The sequence below is a fragment of the Molothrus aeneus genome, chromosome Z (genome assembly GCF_037042795.1).
Source record: "Molothrus aeneus isolate 106 chromosome Z, BPBGC_Maene_1.0, whole genome shotgun sequence".
NCBI classification, from domain to species: domain Eukaryota; kingdom Metazoa; phylum Chordata; class Aves; order Passeriformes; family Icteridae; genus Molothrus; species Molothrus aeneus.
Genome location: NC_089680.1, coordinates 10,789,897 through 10,807,785, shown reverse-complemented (window position 1 = coordinate 10,807,785; position 17,889 = coordinate 10,789,897). Strand labels below are relative to the sequence as shown.

Below are 17,889 nucleotides of genomic sequence, written 5' to 3'. Positions count from 1 at the left end.
ATGGCAAGCAAATTTCCAGATTTTTGAAAGAATCCTTCTGAGTATTATTACCAATGCAATGTTCCCATGAATTCAGTGAGACTACTTATAAGGACTGGAGTTACCCAGGATAAGGAAATATAGAGAAATCTGGGCAATTTATAAATTGAAAGTACTACTACTATTCTCTAGTATTTTTCTTTGATATCTTACCACACATGGAAAGGAAGCTTTCCTTTTTCTGAGAATATATGCTCCAGTAACAATGCTAAGTGCTCTGTATACACCTTCAACTGGATCAGAGTGGGAGGCAAAATAAAGCAGCATCTCAATATAGTCCAGCAGAGCAGGGTCTTTTTTGGTATCCGCAAATAAATGGAAGAAAAACTATAAAAGGGCAAAAATAAGCAAATTAATTTCTATAAGAGGACTTAAATGAAATACAAATCAAGGACTGTAGAGAAAAGCATGAAATACAGTAATAATACATACTGCTAATAAGAGCTACTATACTTAAGAGCATGTTGAGACTGTGCAAATTAAGGCTGTGATAAATCATAAATGTGTGTTAAGTAATTCAAGGAAATAGAAATTGAGTTTCACAGAAAAAGAGAGAAATTCATAAAACCTTGTATCATGACAAATATGTTCAAAGCATTTTTTGTATTCAGATTATTATTAGCCCCCTCTTTCATGGAAAAATCTATGTGCTCAGATGCAGTGATCATTTGCCTCCCATTCTTTACAAAGCTGGTTGCTGTGTAGCAAAATTAATGTCATTCAACAAAGAACAGGAGTAATTAAGTCTTTCTGAGCAGACTATGATTTAGAATGCTCAAGGATGACTCTTGGATTCCTCTCTACATTATTCTGAAGCACCACTTGACCTGAAAAACATCAAACAAAATGCAGCACTTATTGAAAAAAAGAGACCCAAAAAATTCTGAAATGAGACCTATCATGTTTGAATAGCGATTTTTTCAAAATACCTATGTTTTCAGTTACCTCTGTGAGGTGTTTTAGCCTTTCTGAAGACACAGGTTCTTTGCAACTTTCTGTTATGCTTAGATCTTCGTTTCCATTAAACCATAAGCCAACCTGATTTAATAAATAAATAAATAAGTTTGTTTATTTTCACACACTGAAAAAAGGTAGTCTTTATACTCTAGCTGTTCAACACACAGGTTACTAAGAGCCTAATTTCTGGACTTAATCAAACTGAATTTGTTATTAATACACAATGATGACAATAATTATAATTTATTGTTTGTATGTTGTAACAGATATTTGAGAAGTTACTGAAAATCAAATAGGATAGAAGTGAATGTATGCTTTTGAAAAAAGTGAAAATTAACTAAGTAGTTGTAAATCTATGCTGCTGAGGAAGCAGAATATGATATGGAGTTTCTATGCATGCTCTGATTTTTTCCTTTGAGGATATCCTTTGCTAATCCCTACAGCTTTTGTCCAGATTTTACTTTTAGAAGACACTGTCCATATAATTCAGTATGATGAAGGATAGAGCCACGGCTCTCCCCATGCTTGCCTGCTCCCAACAAGATGACCTAGAGTCCTAGAGAGATAGAGCTACAACTGTAAATTAAAAGTGCTCAGAACCAATTCTCTAGTACTAGACTCTAGACATAGGAAGGATCAGCTAGATCGGGATAGGTATGAACAAACTTCCAACAGAAAAATTCACCTGTGTGAAACCACACCAGGCTGTACAAACAACATCACAGGAGGGACAACCCACAACCATTACATGTAGATGGGCCCCAGCACTGTGTAGTTTGCCAGTGTAGGTGCAAAGAGAGAGGACAGGCGAAGCAGCTCAAATTCCTAGTGGAAGGTTATTCAAACTAGCTGTTTACTGCATATTTATTACCTTGTAATACTGAAGTGATTAAATTAATTGCTTGGTTAATATTATACTTGAAATAGGATCCTATGATAAAAATGTATGTTCTCAGTCTGCATGTCTTGTAACTGCTAGCTTATTTGCAAACTCTTCAGCAAAACTTACAACAATAGAAAAAATAAATGCACATAGACCTGTATTTTTTGTGGGTTTCCTGGCCTTGTAGAGTTTGTTTCTTAGAAAGTCTGTGGTGGGAAGGGGTTGGCAGGTGGTCCTGGAAGTTTTAAATTAATTAAAGAAATTCTGAAAACTACAGGCCTCTGGACTAACACAGCCTTTATTTAGTATTTTTTAAAAACTAATGCTAGGTGAGTGGAGAACAAATTACAATAACGTTTCTGTGAAATTTATTCAGAAGTGTTGGAAAATTATATTTAATATCAACAAACAAAACCAGAAACTGGCAAGACTGGAATATCTACAGACATCTATATGTGTATGTATATGATACTTACAGCTAGTATAGCCAAGAGAGTGAACCAGCAGTAAAATGCAAAGTAAAAGTAAGTGAAAATGAGCAGAATTTTCCTGAAGAAACAAAAATGTATTCATAATACTCTTTCTGAAAAACCTGGCTGAACTACATGACAATTCAAACAGAGGTTGTCTTCAGAAAAATGATCTAAGAATTTTATAATTTTCCATGTATTCAAGGCTTGAGGAATGATCTTGAGAAACTTAATTATTGGAAAAAATCTAGAAACATTTAATTAAAATGCAGCTGATGAGATGAAACTGAAATTCTTATTTTTGCTTGGAGCAAATTATCTTATTCAGTGTCAAGTAAGTTAATAGTCATCAAAGTGCACACAGAATGGTTTCTTTAAAACAGAAAGGGTTTTCACTTGAGATTAATTTATGGTATAAGTAGGAAAATCAAGTTTAAAGTATGTTTAATTAGGAAAATCAAGTTTAAAGTATGTTTAATTAGCCTGATTTGTGGAACTATGGACAAGATACATATTGGGCCATCAATTTCCTGAAAACACTTTTCACTACAAAGCTCCCTCAGACCTAAAGCATTTAAAATTCAGACTGAGTTTCTCAATGTGAATAAGCCAAACAACATACCATTCAATTCAGGGAGTTTAACAAATTAAAATTTGATTGAAAAATTAAAAGGCTGATAACCTGTAAATAGTGTTCCTGTGTAACGAAGCCTGATCCAGTGACATCAAGAGACTTGAAGCCACGCAGTGTTTGGAGGAGCTGTGTCACAGACGGCACTGGCCAAGGCTGTGCTGCTGCCAGCAAGAATCTGCGCCAGTCAGTAAGATGTGAGTTCACTGTGAATTCAGATGCCAGATTTTCTAACTACAAAACCAAAACAGCAAATATTGTCAAATGCGTACATAAACAGTCTTTCAATATCGTATGTATCCTTAGGTACTTCCTGGACAGGATGAACAAGGTTCTGCAGTGAGTTTTTATAAAACAAAATAGGCCACAGGCCACTGTGTGCCGACTGCCATGTGCAGTGGATATTGCTCTAAATAAACACTCTGAGTGCCCAAATAGGCATTTATTTGGGCTTGAGAATTTCCTTTTGTAAGCTAGCTCATGCTTCTATGATAAATTTAAAAGTCTCATTTAAAACTCGTTCTTTTAAGACAAGAAAATTCTATTATTAAAATAAAGATAGGATTTATTAACACTAAAAGTTCTCAAAGAATACAGAACATGGGATACATGCCCATTTGGTCTATTAATAGAGAATATTTGACTGATAGCTTTCCTTGGATAATTAATTTCCTGTGCTGAGATTAGGTTTTACACACTTAAGATGACAGATGTGCTTAGTTTTCACTTAACTTACTGGAACTATACCACTTTAACATTAAAATGTTTTACTCATGCACTTCATCCGTGTAAAGAATATATTAATAAAGTGATGAAATCGTGTGAAATCCAATTAAAATCTTAATGTGAATCATGGTTTGCTGTCAGAAATAGTTATTAAAATATGCTAACACAAGTAAATATTTTCAATCCATACGTTTACCAGTAACATGTGATTGAATCTGAAAGAGAAATTAATTCAGTATGGAGGATTTGAAAGTTTTCATGTTTCCAAATCTGAAAACCTTGGATGGTGTCTTAAGAACTGATATAACTTGCAAATTGTAAATAAATAAAGTGCTGACAAAATGTCTGGCACAGTGACTTCCACAATCCATCCCTAGTGAAACAGAAGAATTTTAAAGAAAAACTGATAATATCCTATAATATTATTATCTTCATTTTAAGGACAATGCTTCGTACTAAGGACAATGCTGCATCTTCTACACAAACTAATACCCCAGTTGAAGAGAATATAGGGGCTCACTTACATCTGCAAGTGTTAAGTTCTTCCATGCATCAGGGTAGCAATTTATTCCAAGATTCAAATTAACCAAGCCACTAACAGTTTCAATAAATATTTTCTTTAGTACAAAACCTAATAAAAAATCAGCATAGAAATATGTTTAGACTTTAAATAGACCTCTTCTGTTAAAAAAATAATTTAAATTTTAATGGCCATATGAGAAAGTTATTTACTTTCCTATCATGCACTATTGATAATGCTAATATTTTCCAAACCAAACATAAAATCTCCTTATTTAAAATTAATTGTATGTGACCCATCTAATAGCACAACTTCAAATATTTCACTGCACTGCAATTCTTCTGGTACTTGTCCTGATTTGCATTAAGATTACTAATCTATCCTCACATGGTCTGCACTGACAGTTAATGAGCATTCACAAACACCAGTCTCTCAGAGTTATGTAGGTATTGAATACCTACCAACAGTTTCTTCCACTTTGATTTATTTTAATCAATCATAAATCCATCTAGCCTCTTTAAAGCAAGTGTAAACTAGAGGATAGGGTAGAAAACATGCACTGATGTCTGTTGAATTCTGAAACAAAATTCAACTGTTTGAAAAGCTTCTCAGAATTCACATGTGGGAGTTAGAAATAGCTCCATTAATTTTATTTTTAAAGAAATCCTAAGAAAAAATCAGTTAAGTGCAGCAGAAGTAGATTTTTTAAAGCAGGAATAGATTTGATTATGAGCAAACAGAAAATTCAAACTTCATGTATGGAATCAAAGCACAAAATTATGTAAAAAAAAATTAAAAAACAGAAATGAGTCTCTTATTTCAGAAACTGACTTTGCTGGGTCAGTGAGAGTTCACTGCAAAACCTCTGCAGTAACAACAAAAAATGTAAAATAAGTTTCAAGTTATTTAAATTTTGAGAGATAAAGCCTATTTGGTCAGGTTGTGATCAATTCCATGGCATCAAAACAGAAGTTTTCAGATTACCTTTAAAAGCAAACACAATCAGTGAAATGCTGGGAACACAATTAATTTTTTCCTTTTTCCAGTCAAACTTCTTGTCCATTTGAAAAGGCAAAGCTGTGCAAATTCTATGGCTAAGACACTTTGTTTGAAGTGAAACAGTGAAGTGTAATTTAGGTTTATGAAAAAGATATGTGATAGGAATATAAATAACATGTTTGAGTATTAATTTCATTGTGTCATTATTCAAAATCAAATTGCCAATTTGAATGAATAGTCTGCATCTCTGTAGACCTGTTTATCTCCAATCAGGAAAATTAGGATTAATGCCCTCAGCACATCTTAATACAGCAGAGAAATCCTACACATATATAAACTTGGAGAGAAGAGGACAAAAATAGATTTGGGTCTGTTGGGACAGAAAGAAGGAAGGGAGAAACACCTGGACTTGAAGCCTTCATATCCTCCCCCAAATTTCAGCATGAAAGCAAAAGCTGGGGAAAAAATACTGTCAGACTGGTAACAGTGTTCTGTTGTCTTGAAAGTTTTTGAGTTATCTGCATTGAGAAAGAACATCTTCTATAAAGATGTTTTTAGAAGAACAGCACATCACATGCTGTTTCCTGAAGCACCTTGGATTGCTAATATAATCAATTTAAGGTAAACAGATATTTGTTTTTTTCATGAAAACTTCAATCCTCAGGAATCAGATTATTTTCATATAGCACAATGAAGCCTGCATCACTGGACCATCATTACTGGGACACTTCCTCTAAGATTCCATAAGCCAGGTAACATTTTAGTGATTCATGGGGAAAACAGGCTATGGTGCATGAAGAAGCCAGTGAACAACAAAAAACATCAGGGAAAATTTTTACATCTTATTTGCACTACCAGTGCTTTATCATCAAGAGCCCAGCTAATAATTTTGCTAAACATTTCCTTTTCCATTTGATCCCTGGCAGTCTAACTTAGCTTTCTGTCATGCCATCTTATGTTTTAAACTGTTCAATTCCCACTATGATCTCCCTACATGAAAATAAAAGATGTAGTTCCTGTATTTCTTTCTGACTTCCTGAAAAGATATTTAATTCTGATTTTCTTCACAGAATTCTAAAAGGATACTAATATCCTAATATCACTTTTTGTGAAGCTACATGACTTCAGAAACATACGCTGAAAGTATCTGAGGGACATAGAATTTCAAGAACTTGCATCAAAACTAATGTCTGAGATGGGATTAAAGGATTGCAATCTAAATCACAATTTACATAAACTATGTAATTGTTTATATTAACTATAGAATTCCTGATGTGCTGTAGGGCTATTTCTTTTACTTTACTACCTCCTCCTGAAACATCTGATTAGGGATAATCCCAAAGTTATACTAGTTTCAAATCTTCAAATGGACCGTGACTTAATTCCTCCTAGTGACATATGTGGGAGAAAGGAGGGAGTCTCAGAAGGAAATCCCACATAAACATGGGGGATGAAATATGTTCCTCACTGTGTTTTTAGGATCTTTGTCTAGCCTTAGTGGATTTGGGTATATATTACAGAGAACAGAACTGGTTTTGAGTATCTGATTATAATACCATACAATAGGTGATTCATCATTTAATCTCAAGGGCTGTCAGTGCTCTAGAATCATGGAGAGATGCTGAGAGTGGGCAGCAACACAGATGGTACCCAGAAAAGAATACCGGTGTCTGCAAATGGTACACTGCAAGTGGTGAAAGAAAATAATGTCCCCTAGGAAGCATAAAGGAAGACAATTCCCAGAACTGGCTTTTTCCACTTAGAAAGACTCATTTCAAAACAGGTATGCTCTTTACAAAATCCTTTTATAAGTACAAAATAAAAGAAACCAAACCTAATAAGCTTTAGTTGAATAATGTAGGAGACTAAATAGAAAATTAAACATTTTTAATTCGAAGGAGCAGCAGGCATCTTGTAAAAAGAATCAGTATTCATGAAGATTTTGAAAACCTGCAGATGGTCAGGGTCAGTAGGTAAGTTTCACCAGAAACAGATTGAAGTACTTTCTGGAAATGGACTGCACAAATTGATACATTTATTGCACCATACATAAAACAATTCAGGAACAGACTGCTAGTACATTGGAGAACAAGATTAGAATTCAAAGTGAACTTTAAAAATTGGAGATAAACTCTAGAATAAAAGGACACTATCTAATAAAGATAAATGTCAAGTGCCCCACTGGGCAGACATAATGAACTGAATGAATGCCCCAAAGGGAATCTTACTGCCAAAGTAAAATTTCTACAGAAAAGTCTCTAAGGATTATAGCAGATTACAATAATATGAGACAGTACATGGGAAGCCATTGGAAATAATCTTTTTTTTTTTTTTTCCCCGGATGTTAAGGCTTCTGCTATAATACAACTTTGGAAATTCTAGATCAAGAAGGATGCATGTAAACTAAAGATTGCCCAAAAGAAAGCAGCAAGAATAATCACAGGTTTAGAATATAACTCCTGAGATGTGAGGTTGAAGGAATTACGCTAGTTTCATAGATGAAGAGTACGAGAAAACATGCCCCTGCCCTGCATCATGGAGGTGACTTTAGTGTTACAGATACAGAACCACCATTTTTTGGTTTTTCTTTCTTTCTTTTTTTGTTTTCACCTGTTGGGCATCCTTGGGATGCATTTTCAAACTTTTTCTAATCTCAGCATAGTTAGAAATCTCCCTTTGAAAACTTTGAGGGAAAAGAACCCTCTTGGTATTATGTGATTTAAAAGAAAATCCTTGAATCCACAATTCTAATAAATAACAAGCCACATATTTAATAAGTTAATCCATGAAATATATATCCTGTTGCTTATTAGGCAAAGTATATCTAAACATTTTTTTTTGACTGCGAAATCACAAGTTCAGATATTTTATACAATGCACAGTACTGATTTCTATTTCTGACACAGATTAACTCTACTGGAGCAGACCAATATGCTTTAATGAGGCATTCCTTCAAAACCTACTCCATTTCTGACACATTATTTATACCCAGAAGAAGCATGAACATCTATGCAAAACACCAAAGAGACGGTAAGTATATATATGTGTGTGTATTTGTGTGGTATAGCATAGCACAGTACAGAGCAGAGGTGAGAGTACAGTAGGGTGTGGGGTATTGGTATTACTACATACATTTTATACTGAAAGTAGAGTTATCTTGATTTAGCACATGATTGATTCAAAGGTGAACGACCTCCTATTAATTTCTCCCAAATTACCTGTAGTAAATTTTCATTTGCTGTTGGAGGAACCAAGAAGGGTCTTTAATGATTTCATTTTAGCTATTTTTTTATATAAATCATTGCTATTTCCTTGATGGTAGAAATATATTCTGCTGGTATGCTTTACCTTTTGAAATTATCAAGTAGAAAGGTGCATTTAGAATATGTAGAATTATGAAAGTAAATACTCTCTAAACCATACTCATTCTCAGCTCCTAGATTAAAAATCAAGATACAGTAATCTTATGGCAACCCTTACAAATATTCTTACAGGGAAATACAAAGTAGTTCAAGCTGTGAAGTGTACTAATCACATTCTGTCTGTAAGAGTACTTGTTATGGGAAGACTAATTCATGCAATTAATAATCAGGAATGGGAAAATGGATCTGTTCTGCCTCTGTGGGGAAGTCTTCAGGAGGACATGCCTGAGGAAGGTCATGTTAAAGTTTATGTGGTTTGCCCATTCCATCAGGGTCTGTATAGGGAGAGCCAGATTTAGCAATAGCATGATATCTTCTAAAAATATTTTCTACCCTACCCAATGTTAAGGAGTTCATGCTCTTCAACATCTGCTCAGCAGAAGCTGTATCAGGTGAAGCAGAACTGGCAGCTTCCATGCAGGTAGCCCAAGCATGAGCTTCACTACTCTGGTGTGTGTTTATAAATTCAACTTTGAAGTCATCAGTGCCAGAACAAAAATTATGGATATTTTCCCCCAAATCCACATTATGTTTACGACATGGTACACAAAACATTATTCCTCTTTCTTCATCATATTTTAACCAGGAGTATTTTGTTAGCCATATTTTTGGAAAATGATGATTCCTCTTTGTTTTCTGATGTTCCAAATCTTTCTTCTCTTTCCCTCGGTCAGCGACTTCTCTGTTGCTAGAAGAATTAGTCTTGCTTTTAAATTGCTTCAGTGCTTTTATGGCTATAATTTAAAAAGAAACAACTAAATATAAAATAATTTTTATTTGATAAAATATCAGTTGTATCTTTTATTTGTTGGTCCATTTTTATCTTGTTAATTTGGGACTAGAATGTGACTTGAAATGAATAGCCATGAAAGAGAACAAGGAAAGCAGACCTACTCTTAAATTAATTGAAGGCTACCAAGGATTCTTGTAAGAAATGGTCAGTTTTGATTTTGACTATTAGAAGTTTGTCAGAGTATGCAACCCATGAAGTGCAGCAGCATCAATGCTATTTTTGAAGCAGGGAAGAGCAAAGTTATTAAGAGGAATTCAGAATGGTTTTTTAGGCAAAACATCTCCAGAAAATACTGCTGAAGTCACAAATTTATTATAATGTCCATCATACCTGGCATTAGCAGAAATGTTAACTTGGAGCAAGTCTGTAAATACATAATCAAAAACCTGACAGAGAATGCTTAAGATGCTTATGTAGTAGCTGACATGATCTTCTTAAAATGTGTTTGCCTGCAAATGGTATTATTACTGCTTTCAGAACTGTATATGCATTCTTAATGCTCTGAGATTGTTCTGAACTTTCTGAACTTTCCCCCACTTGTTCTGCAGTCTTGTATTTTGTAGGAGCAAATCCCATAGGCTGAAATTTTAAAAATTATATTTCTAGACCCCATTTATCACCTACTTTTGGCCAGTAATTTAATGATTCTTTTAGTATACCATTGCCATAATTAAAGGTCTTTAAAAAGAAAGCAATAAATAAGCAAGAGAAAATGCATGCAGGATGGAAGCAATAAAATGGGAAATCTATTTGTTCACTGGGAAATAACAAAAGTAACACCCTGCAGATGACCTAAAATCTGACTCTCCTTCCTTATTGTGATGTGTACGTCAAGAACCAAAATTAATGAGTACATGAAGCTAATCACAGAGAGAAATGCCATTTCTAATGCTTTAAAAGGTCTTGAGAAAAAGAGTTTTTGTATGCCACTCTTTTCTACTTTAGAAGAAGGAGGAAATTTTTTTATATGTATATACACGATATAATTTGTGGGAATGGATTGTTCCCATTGTTGAAAAAAGTGACAGTTTGTTCCATTCTACTCTAAGCATCCTGAAAGGCCATAATATTAATAAATGAAGTATGAAACATGCAGTTTAAATACATTTCCAGTGTGAATGATTCTTGTAAAGAACCCAAAATCTGAGGTAGCAGCTGTGGTTCACAGGGACAGCAAAATGAACTGTCCCAGGAGGTTTTTCTGACATGTGCCCAGGTACAATAAACAGAACTGAAAAGAAGAAGAGAAATATTCCTAACACACAGTAAAGATTAAAAAACTTAGGCAGACACAAAATCACAAGGTAAGGTGAAAAAGAGGTGGAGGGCTGGAAAACTAAACCTGCAACTTGAGAAGTAAAAAGGGTATAAGGGACAAAAACATTTTAACACCTCTAGAGTGCCTCCTGCTTCTTTAGGCATAAGGAAACCTGTGGAAATGTGCTGGTGATTAGGGAAATAGGGATCAGAGTAGACCTGTGATCCACAATCAGGGATAATATTCCCTGTAAGATTGGCCTTCAGTGTTTCCAACATTTTTCTTTAAATTGACATGGAGAAACTGGGAATATAGGAAAAGGTGGGATCAGTTGCAGTGATGCCATAGAAAGAATAGAGGATACAAAAGGAAGCCAACCTGAACTACATATGAAGCAATTTATGAAGCAACTTCTTCACATTAAGTTTGTTATCAAATGAAATCAAGAAGAAAACCAATCTTGGAAAAGCTACATTAGGTAGAATTATTTTTCATTGAAATCTTCTTAAAAGGCAGTATCATTCCCTGATACACACAGTGACTGGCAAGCTTTCACATGTTTCAATAAACAGTGCAGAACTTCAAAAAAAAGCAAAAAAAAATATTTAGTGAAGATATTATGACCACTAGTGAAACTAGTGACAGAAAAACTTCTGTTTTTCTGAAAACAGAAAAAAAACCCCAAAACATTTAAAAAGAAGCATGATAAATGACAGCAGCATAAGTTTACACTAGACCCTGTGAACTAGGACTGTGACATTTTAAATGGAACCTGTGACATTTAAAGAGCAATCACTATGCCTCAGTTATTAAGGCAGATATACAAAAGAGACTATTTCTTAATGATAACCCTGTCAATAGATATTTTCTATAGGCACTGTATAAAAATATTTCCATAAAGTGATGAAGTAGTAAGTCTCTATTAAACATTCAAACTATACACTTACACAGTTAACAAAATATTAAGAGATTGTAAACTTATACTAGAGATGAGAATTATGTCACCATTTATTCCCTCATCATCAAATTTTATCAAAACATGTGAACAGATTAATATTCCCTTCTATTTTCACTGAGAAAAATGTTTCCATGGCAGTTCCTGACTAGAGATTTGGATAATAATCCCTTGCAAATTACACACCAGACTCTGTAGCAATTTCATAAGGATGAATGAGTGAAATAAACCCTGAAGGCTGAATTATAATCTTTTAACTTAAAGACTCTAAAAGGTAGTAATATGGGATACTTCTACCCTTAGGTGAAAAAGATGGGAGTCTCAAAAACATGATACTTTTCATCCAAGTTGATAGACTCATCACTCCCTGCAGTCAATTTCACTGTAAGTATTTGCACAATTTGCATATTCACTAATTATTACTGGTGCTGCTATATGTCCAATCTTTGCTAACTGGCAAGAATTGGGATTTTAAACTTAGAAGCACTGAGAATTAAAGTATTTTAGTTGCTCCACAGATGTAGTCAGGGGTGAGATCATCTGTCATGCTGACTTAAATCTTCAAATTATATATATATATATATATATATATATATTCAAATGCACAGAAACATATACAAACATGTTAAATATGTTCCACAAATTTCTGAAATTAAATAACATACATGACTTAGTAAGAGACATAACAGGAGATATAAATTAAACTATTGGTAGAATTACTAAGTTTTCACCTAGAAAGAGATACTTCCTCTGTCCACAAACTTAAAACTTTCATATTTTCAAGTCTTAAAAAAACACATTGAAGATAAATAGTCTTTAAAAGCAGTAAGTTAGAGATGACGAAACTATTCCTATGCTCTCATATGGACTTCTGTCTCTATTTGCATCAAAGTCAGGCAATCACTATTCTTCAATTGTTTCTACAGCAGTGCTTGGGGAAAGAAAGGATAATCTGTAGACATTAACCAGGGTCATTTTACAATCCTGACTCAGTAAAATATTACATTGAAAAGGCAATATTTCAGCTGAGCTACATGCACACTTTATTTTAACTGTCTGCTCCAAATCTACCAATACAGTAACATTCAATTCACAAGTTCTAAATTTGGAAACACACAGCAATGCAATATGGCCATTGGTTGTCTCTTATGCTTACATCTTAGCAGACTATTTGATAGTTTTATAAAACAGCATTTTAAACATTTTTGGTTATTGGATATAGAATTTTTTTAAACCCAACTGGTCTCTGTTCTATCTAATTATAGAATCACTTCTATAATTAAACTGAAGATTCATAAGGATCATGCCTGTGAAAAAGAAAAAAAAATTAAATGTTCTTGTGTGATTCAGTCATAAGGTAGAGAACAAATCTGGCATAGAATCTACTTCGATCTGCTTTGTAATGCAAAACCACACCTAAATTGCATTCTCTGAAAGAGCTTTAGAAGAAAACTGAGACCTTCCATATGTGTGCTAATTGAAATGACAAGAGATGTGATTATAGAAGATCATAGTGCTCAAGGGAATCAAAGGGGATGAGATCTACTGGATATTTTAATTTTTTCTATAAGAAAAGCATGCATTCAAAAAGACTGTAAGAGAGAAAATAGAAAACTTTAATGTTATTAGCTCCATTTAAGAGTTGTCACAGCTGTTCCTATGAAAAAGCACTCTGAAGGTAATATATTAGAGCATTGTTAAAAACTTGATCAAAGAGTTAATGAAAGTAATTAGTGCAGACTCATGTTGACTTTGGGCAATAGCACTTGGGATAATAATAAAACTTTTTTCTCAAATGAAAGACTGTCAGTAGGTAGGAAGGTCCAGCACAGGCTGTTTTTTTGTCTGTTGGTGCTTAGAATGGAGAATACTTTGCTTCCATGGAGAGCCAAGTGTGCAGGACAGCACAAAGTTGTCTGTGAAGAATCGGTAATTCTTTAAAATTTTAGATTCCTAGGAAACACAAAACTGTTTCATAAGAATTCTTCCATGAATATCAAAAAATTTTTAAGTATACTGGCACTCCCACTTTTAATTTTGGCATTTTGTTAAATATATTTTGAAAATATTTCCTTTTGACCTTTACCAAATATCTTGTGACAAACCTGTTTACATGGTAATTTCTTCTTATATAATCACCCCTCCTTTGTTGCTCTTTGTTTGTTTGCATTTCTAAGTAAAAATATGCTTCATGTAATCTCCACATGATTCATGTAATCTCTCTTTTTAGGCTTTAGAAAAGTCTAAAAATTCCAATTTTCAGAACAACTTCAGGAAATTTGTTGTTCACTACTGCTTCTATTCTAGTACAAGGAGATTGGTAGATTTATTCTATTTAGACTTGTCAAATAGCCTGTGCTCTGTGTGCTTTTTTATGTGAACTTCCACTATGAATGCTGAGAGATATGCTGGGGTAGGTAAGAATAAGAAAAAATTAGATGTTTGGCAGCAAATCTAGATCTGTTTGGAGGTTCTACAAGGCAGGGGCTTGTTTGTTACCTTTTGGTATCTCCTTTAGAGATGCTGTTCAACAATTTCACTGCTGCTGTGCTGGGTGCTTTAGTGTTTTTCCCTCTTTTGTACAGTGAGAGACTAACTACTGAGATGTGTATTTTCTCTTGACCATTCTATTGAAAAAGGGGAGACAGAAGCCTATGGAAAATTTTATTGATGTTTTAGGAAAGAAAGGAGTCTATAATGAAGCGAAGTGGTCACCTTAGGAAACCTAGGATGTGATTTATGCAGTCTTAAAATATGTAAGAGACTGGGAGGAAGTATTTTAAAGATGACTTGCACAGCTTGTGCCTTCCATCCTAATTCAGCTATCCAAAAAAGGTAATAGTCACCAAACAGAAGATAATTACATGGGGTATGGGACCTTATTTTAAACAATAATTCTTTCCCATTGTCTCAGAGAACAAGCAACAGCATTCTTTTACAGTCTCATGACTGCTATCCCTTTTTCAGATAGTCATGCAAGTCATGTTGGGTCATTTTAGGGAATATAATACTAACAAAAGTATTATACTATACTATAATACTGTAGAATTATAAAGACTTCAATTGTTTTTTTGCTAATTATTACAAATTTACAAAGAAAATAGTAGTTCTGTCCTAAATATGTCAAGAATATTAAAGTTTGTAATAGACAATTTTTTTTTGTTTTAAGTATCTTAATCATGAATGATCTAAAAGCAAAAAAAACCCTTTTAAGTGGAAATACCAATTAAACTGGTATCTGTGTTTCACTTCTATAGCACTGTAAATGATTACAAACACACAGAGTTTTAGTTTCGTGTTGTATTATATATGCATTACTATCTGCAGAGTAGGTCTCTACAGGAGATTTTGAAATGCTTACACACACATCTACATTCCTACACTAGAGATAAGATGATATGCCTCTCTCTATGGGAAAACTGTAAATATCTTTCTCCCTAAAGTGGTTTTATATGCAAAAGGAAATTGGAATTGCTCTATAAATATGCATGAAAAGAATTTCCCAATAAAGAATTAACTCGACTTCATTGTGCCTTTGTGGCCTTATTACACTGGAAGAGTTAGATCTTGAATTGTAAGCACTTGTTTACACATTGTATTTCACAGTCTTAGTGGCAATAATACTAACATTATGATTTTAATATGGAACACTGAAAATGAAACACTCTGCAAATACACATGTAAGTACTTTCCATCTCAGTTTAAAACTGCCTTACCTAAATTATTTTGTAACATTTATACAGTCTCAAAAATTATTGCAAGATTTTTTAGGCACCCTAAGCCTTAAGTTCCCATAATTAGGGGGTAGACATACAAAATGCATGTTTAAAGGTAAAAAAAATTACATGTCTGAGCTAATGCTTGCAAACCACCCAGACAACAGGCACACATTGATTTGAAGAACATAATGGTTAATATTTATAATAGACTCTATATAATAGTTCCATGAAAATACTGATAATTTAAAAAATGTGTTTTAAAATAATATAGCCTGAGCTCACTGAGCTCTCAATTAGTAAAAAAAATTAAAACTTGCATATTTAAGTAAAGCAAACATGATACTGTACTGAAAACCTATTACTAAGACACCTGTTAGAGGAATACCAAACATGTAGTCTTGACAATAAAAACCCCTAGGAAAGCCATTAAAAGCTTTCAACTGGTGTGTTATTTCACATTTTCAATATCCCCTCACAATGACTTTGCTTTTTTATGTAGCAGGATCTTTAACTGTAGTACAATCTTTAACAATATAGATAACTGATGTTATGTTTAGCAATACAGACAAGTGACTAAGCTCCCAATTACTCTAGATTTTAAGTAGATAACCAACAGCCCTTTGGGAGTTAAAAGGAAAAAATTTCTTACCTTTTGGTGCCAGCTGTAGAAACTGCTTATGAAGTGTAGTAAGTTGTGAAATAGTTAGAGTACTGCTTCCAGAGGTTTCTATGCGTTGAAATTCTGGTGGAGGATCAGGGTCAGGAACAGGGTCAGGAACCATTTTTACATCACCATTGATGAAGAAATCTGTTCCTTCTAAAGTCATTTCATATAAGATTTTGCTAGAACTCTCAATATGATGTCGTGCAACCTCTACCAGTTTTTCAACACTGAAAACAAAAATGCAGAAACACATGAGTATAATACACAGTGTTAACAACATAGCTTTAAATTTTAATATGCTTATGCTTTTAAAGTTTTCTTAAAGTAAGAATTTCAAACCCTCTGTGTGGATTCTGTAACTACCAAAATCATTATGAAGTCTACTCCTCCTGTGGCTTCAAGAGATCTTTTGCCTGCAGTCAGAAATTTATACAAAGTCAGATCTAAGACACAGAAGAGACCTGATGGAAAAACACGAAAGCACTTCCTAGGCTGGCATACTGGAGAGGCACATGATCTCCTCCTTCAAGTGCAATGAGTACACTTTATACAGGAAAGACACCAGCTGTCTATAATGTTGAACACAGATTTGGCTTGGAGTGTCCGGTCAAAGGATATGATATTACTTAAATACTGTGTCTTTGTTAGCACATCAGGAGAGCAAATAAAACCGGCTGGAAGGAAGAAGCTTTGCCCCTTTGAGCTGTTGCCTGTCAAAGCCTTCACATCCTCCATTTATGCCTCTCTTCTTGGTCATGCCCTGACATGGATCAAGCAGCACTGTCCCAGGTATAATTCAAAAGTTGGTAGAGGCCAGAAATACTTTGTAAAAGGCAGTCACTCCTTTCCTTTAGAGAGGAAAAGCCCTTTAATAATACAGACATTGGTCATTCTATGTCAGTCTAAAGTGCTATAGTGATCCCAAGTACATTTTATTTACTAGGACAGAAAAAAACTGCAAAGGAGAACTTTTTTTTTATGGTCCTTGAAATAATTTTGAGAAATGTAATATGTGGTGATAAGAACAACAGATGGAGTTTTCCAGTGTGTGTAAAAAACAGGAAAGAAGCTACTGAAATGATACAGAGCTTTCTACTGAATGGTATATCTGATTGTCTGCTCAGCAATCTGCTAAACCTGTAGTCAAGAAAAACAGCATACCATGATAATTACCTTTACAGTTACAAGCAGAACCCTTTAATCAGCCAAGAAATTAATTACTAGCATTCAGGTTTCTAAGATAAAACTACACAAAATTATTATTTTCTACATCTTTTCTAAATTACTTCTGTCTCCAGACACAGCTATATTTACTACCTTAATCTAGGTTAAAAAAAAGACCCCAAAAAAATCCTGTTTAAAATTGATACATGTTACCTTGATTTTTCCTCCAAGAAGGTGGATCCAAGCCACTTTTCCATATCTTTATAAGCCTCTTCTGCTTTAAATTTTAGATCCTCAAGAAATGCTAAAGCTTTTTCTTTTATAAGTTCTAGCCGAGATTTTGTGGCTGCCTCTGTTTAAATGGTAAAATCATAATGAATAACATTTATAAAATGTGAGGAATGTTCTCTGTCTAAGCACCTAAAATTCAGCATATTTAACTGTTTTTAGCTAAAAGTACCTTAGAGGATACTTGCTGCCTGGCTAGTCACTTTTCTGTAGTACAGTTAAGGCTGATGTAATTGTGGCTTCTGTATATGTTCTTTGAGCAGCTGCTATCAGTATGTTACAGAGGTAAGTGCATGACAATTTTTGTCTCCCTGTATTTTCAGAGGTAGGTACTGCATAGACGATTGATAAAACTGCTCTCTTACCACTAACAGAATAAAAGGCAAGGTACATTGTTGCAA

The 17,889-nt window shown here is 34.0% G+C and overlaps 1 protein-coding gene across 1 annotated transcript in view; it reads right to left on the bottom strand.

Moving 5' to 3' along the window:
- The window catches only part of SPEF2 (sperm flagellar 2), a 74,629-nt gene that overhangs the window by 9,010 nt on the left and 47,730 nt on the right, over positions 1-17,889 (bottom strand). Inside the window, exons 26-31 of the mRNA XM_066569571.1 lie at positions 17,414-17,552; positions 16,022-16,263; positions 4,231-4,337; positions 3,032-3,214; positions 985-1,077; positions 193-366 (exon numbers count right to left, since the gene is read on the bottom strand). Of these exons, the coding sequence (XP_066425668.1) occupies positions 193-366; positions 985-1,077; positions 3,032-3,214; positions 4,231-4,337; positions 16,022-16,263; positions 17,414-17,552 (938 nt within the window). The remainder of the gene's footprint in view (positions 1-192; positions 367-984; positions 1,078-3,031; positions 3,215-4,230; positions 4,338-16,021; positions 16,264-17,413; positions 17,553-17,889) is intronic.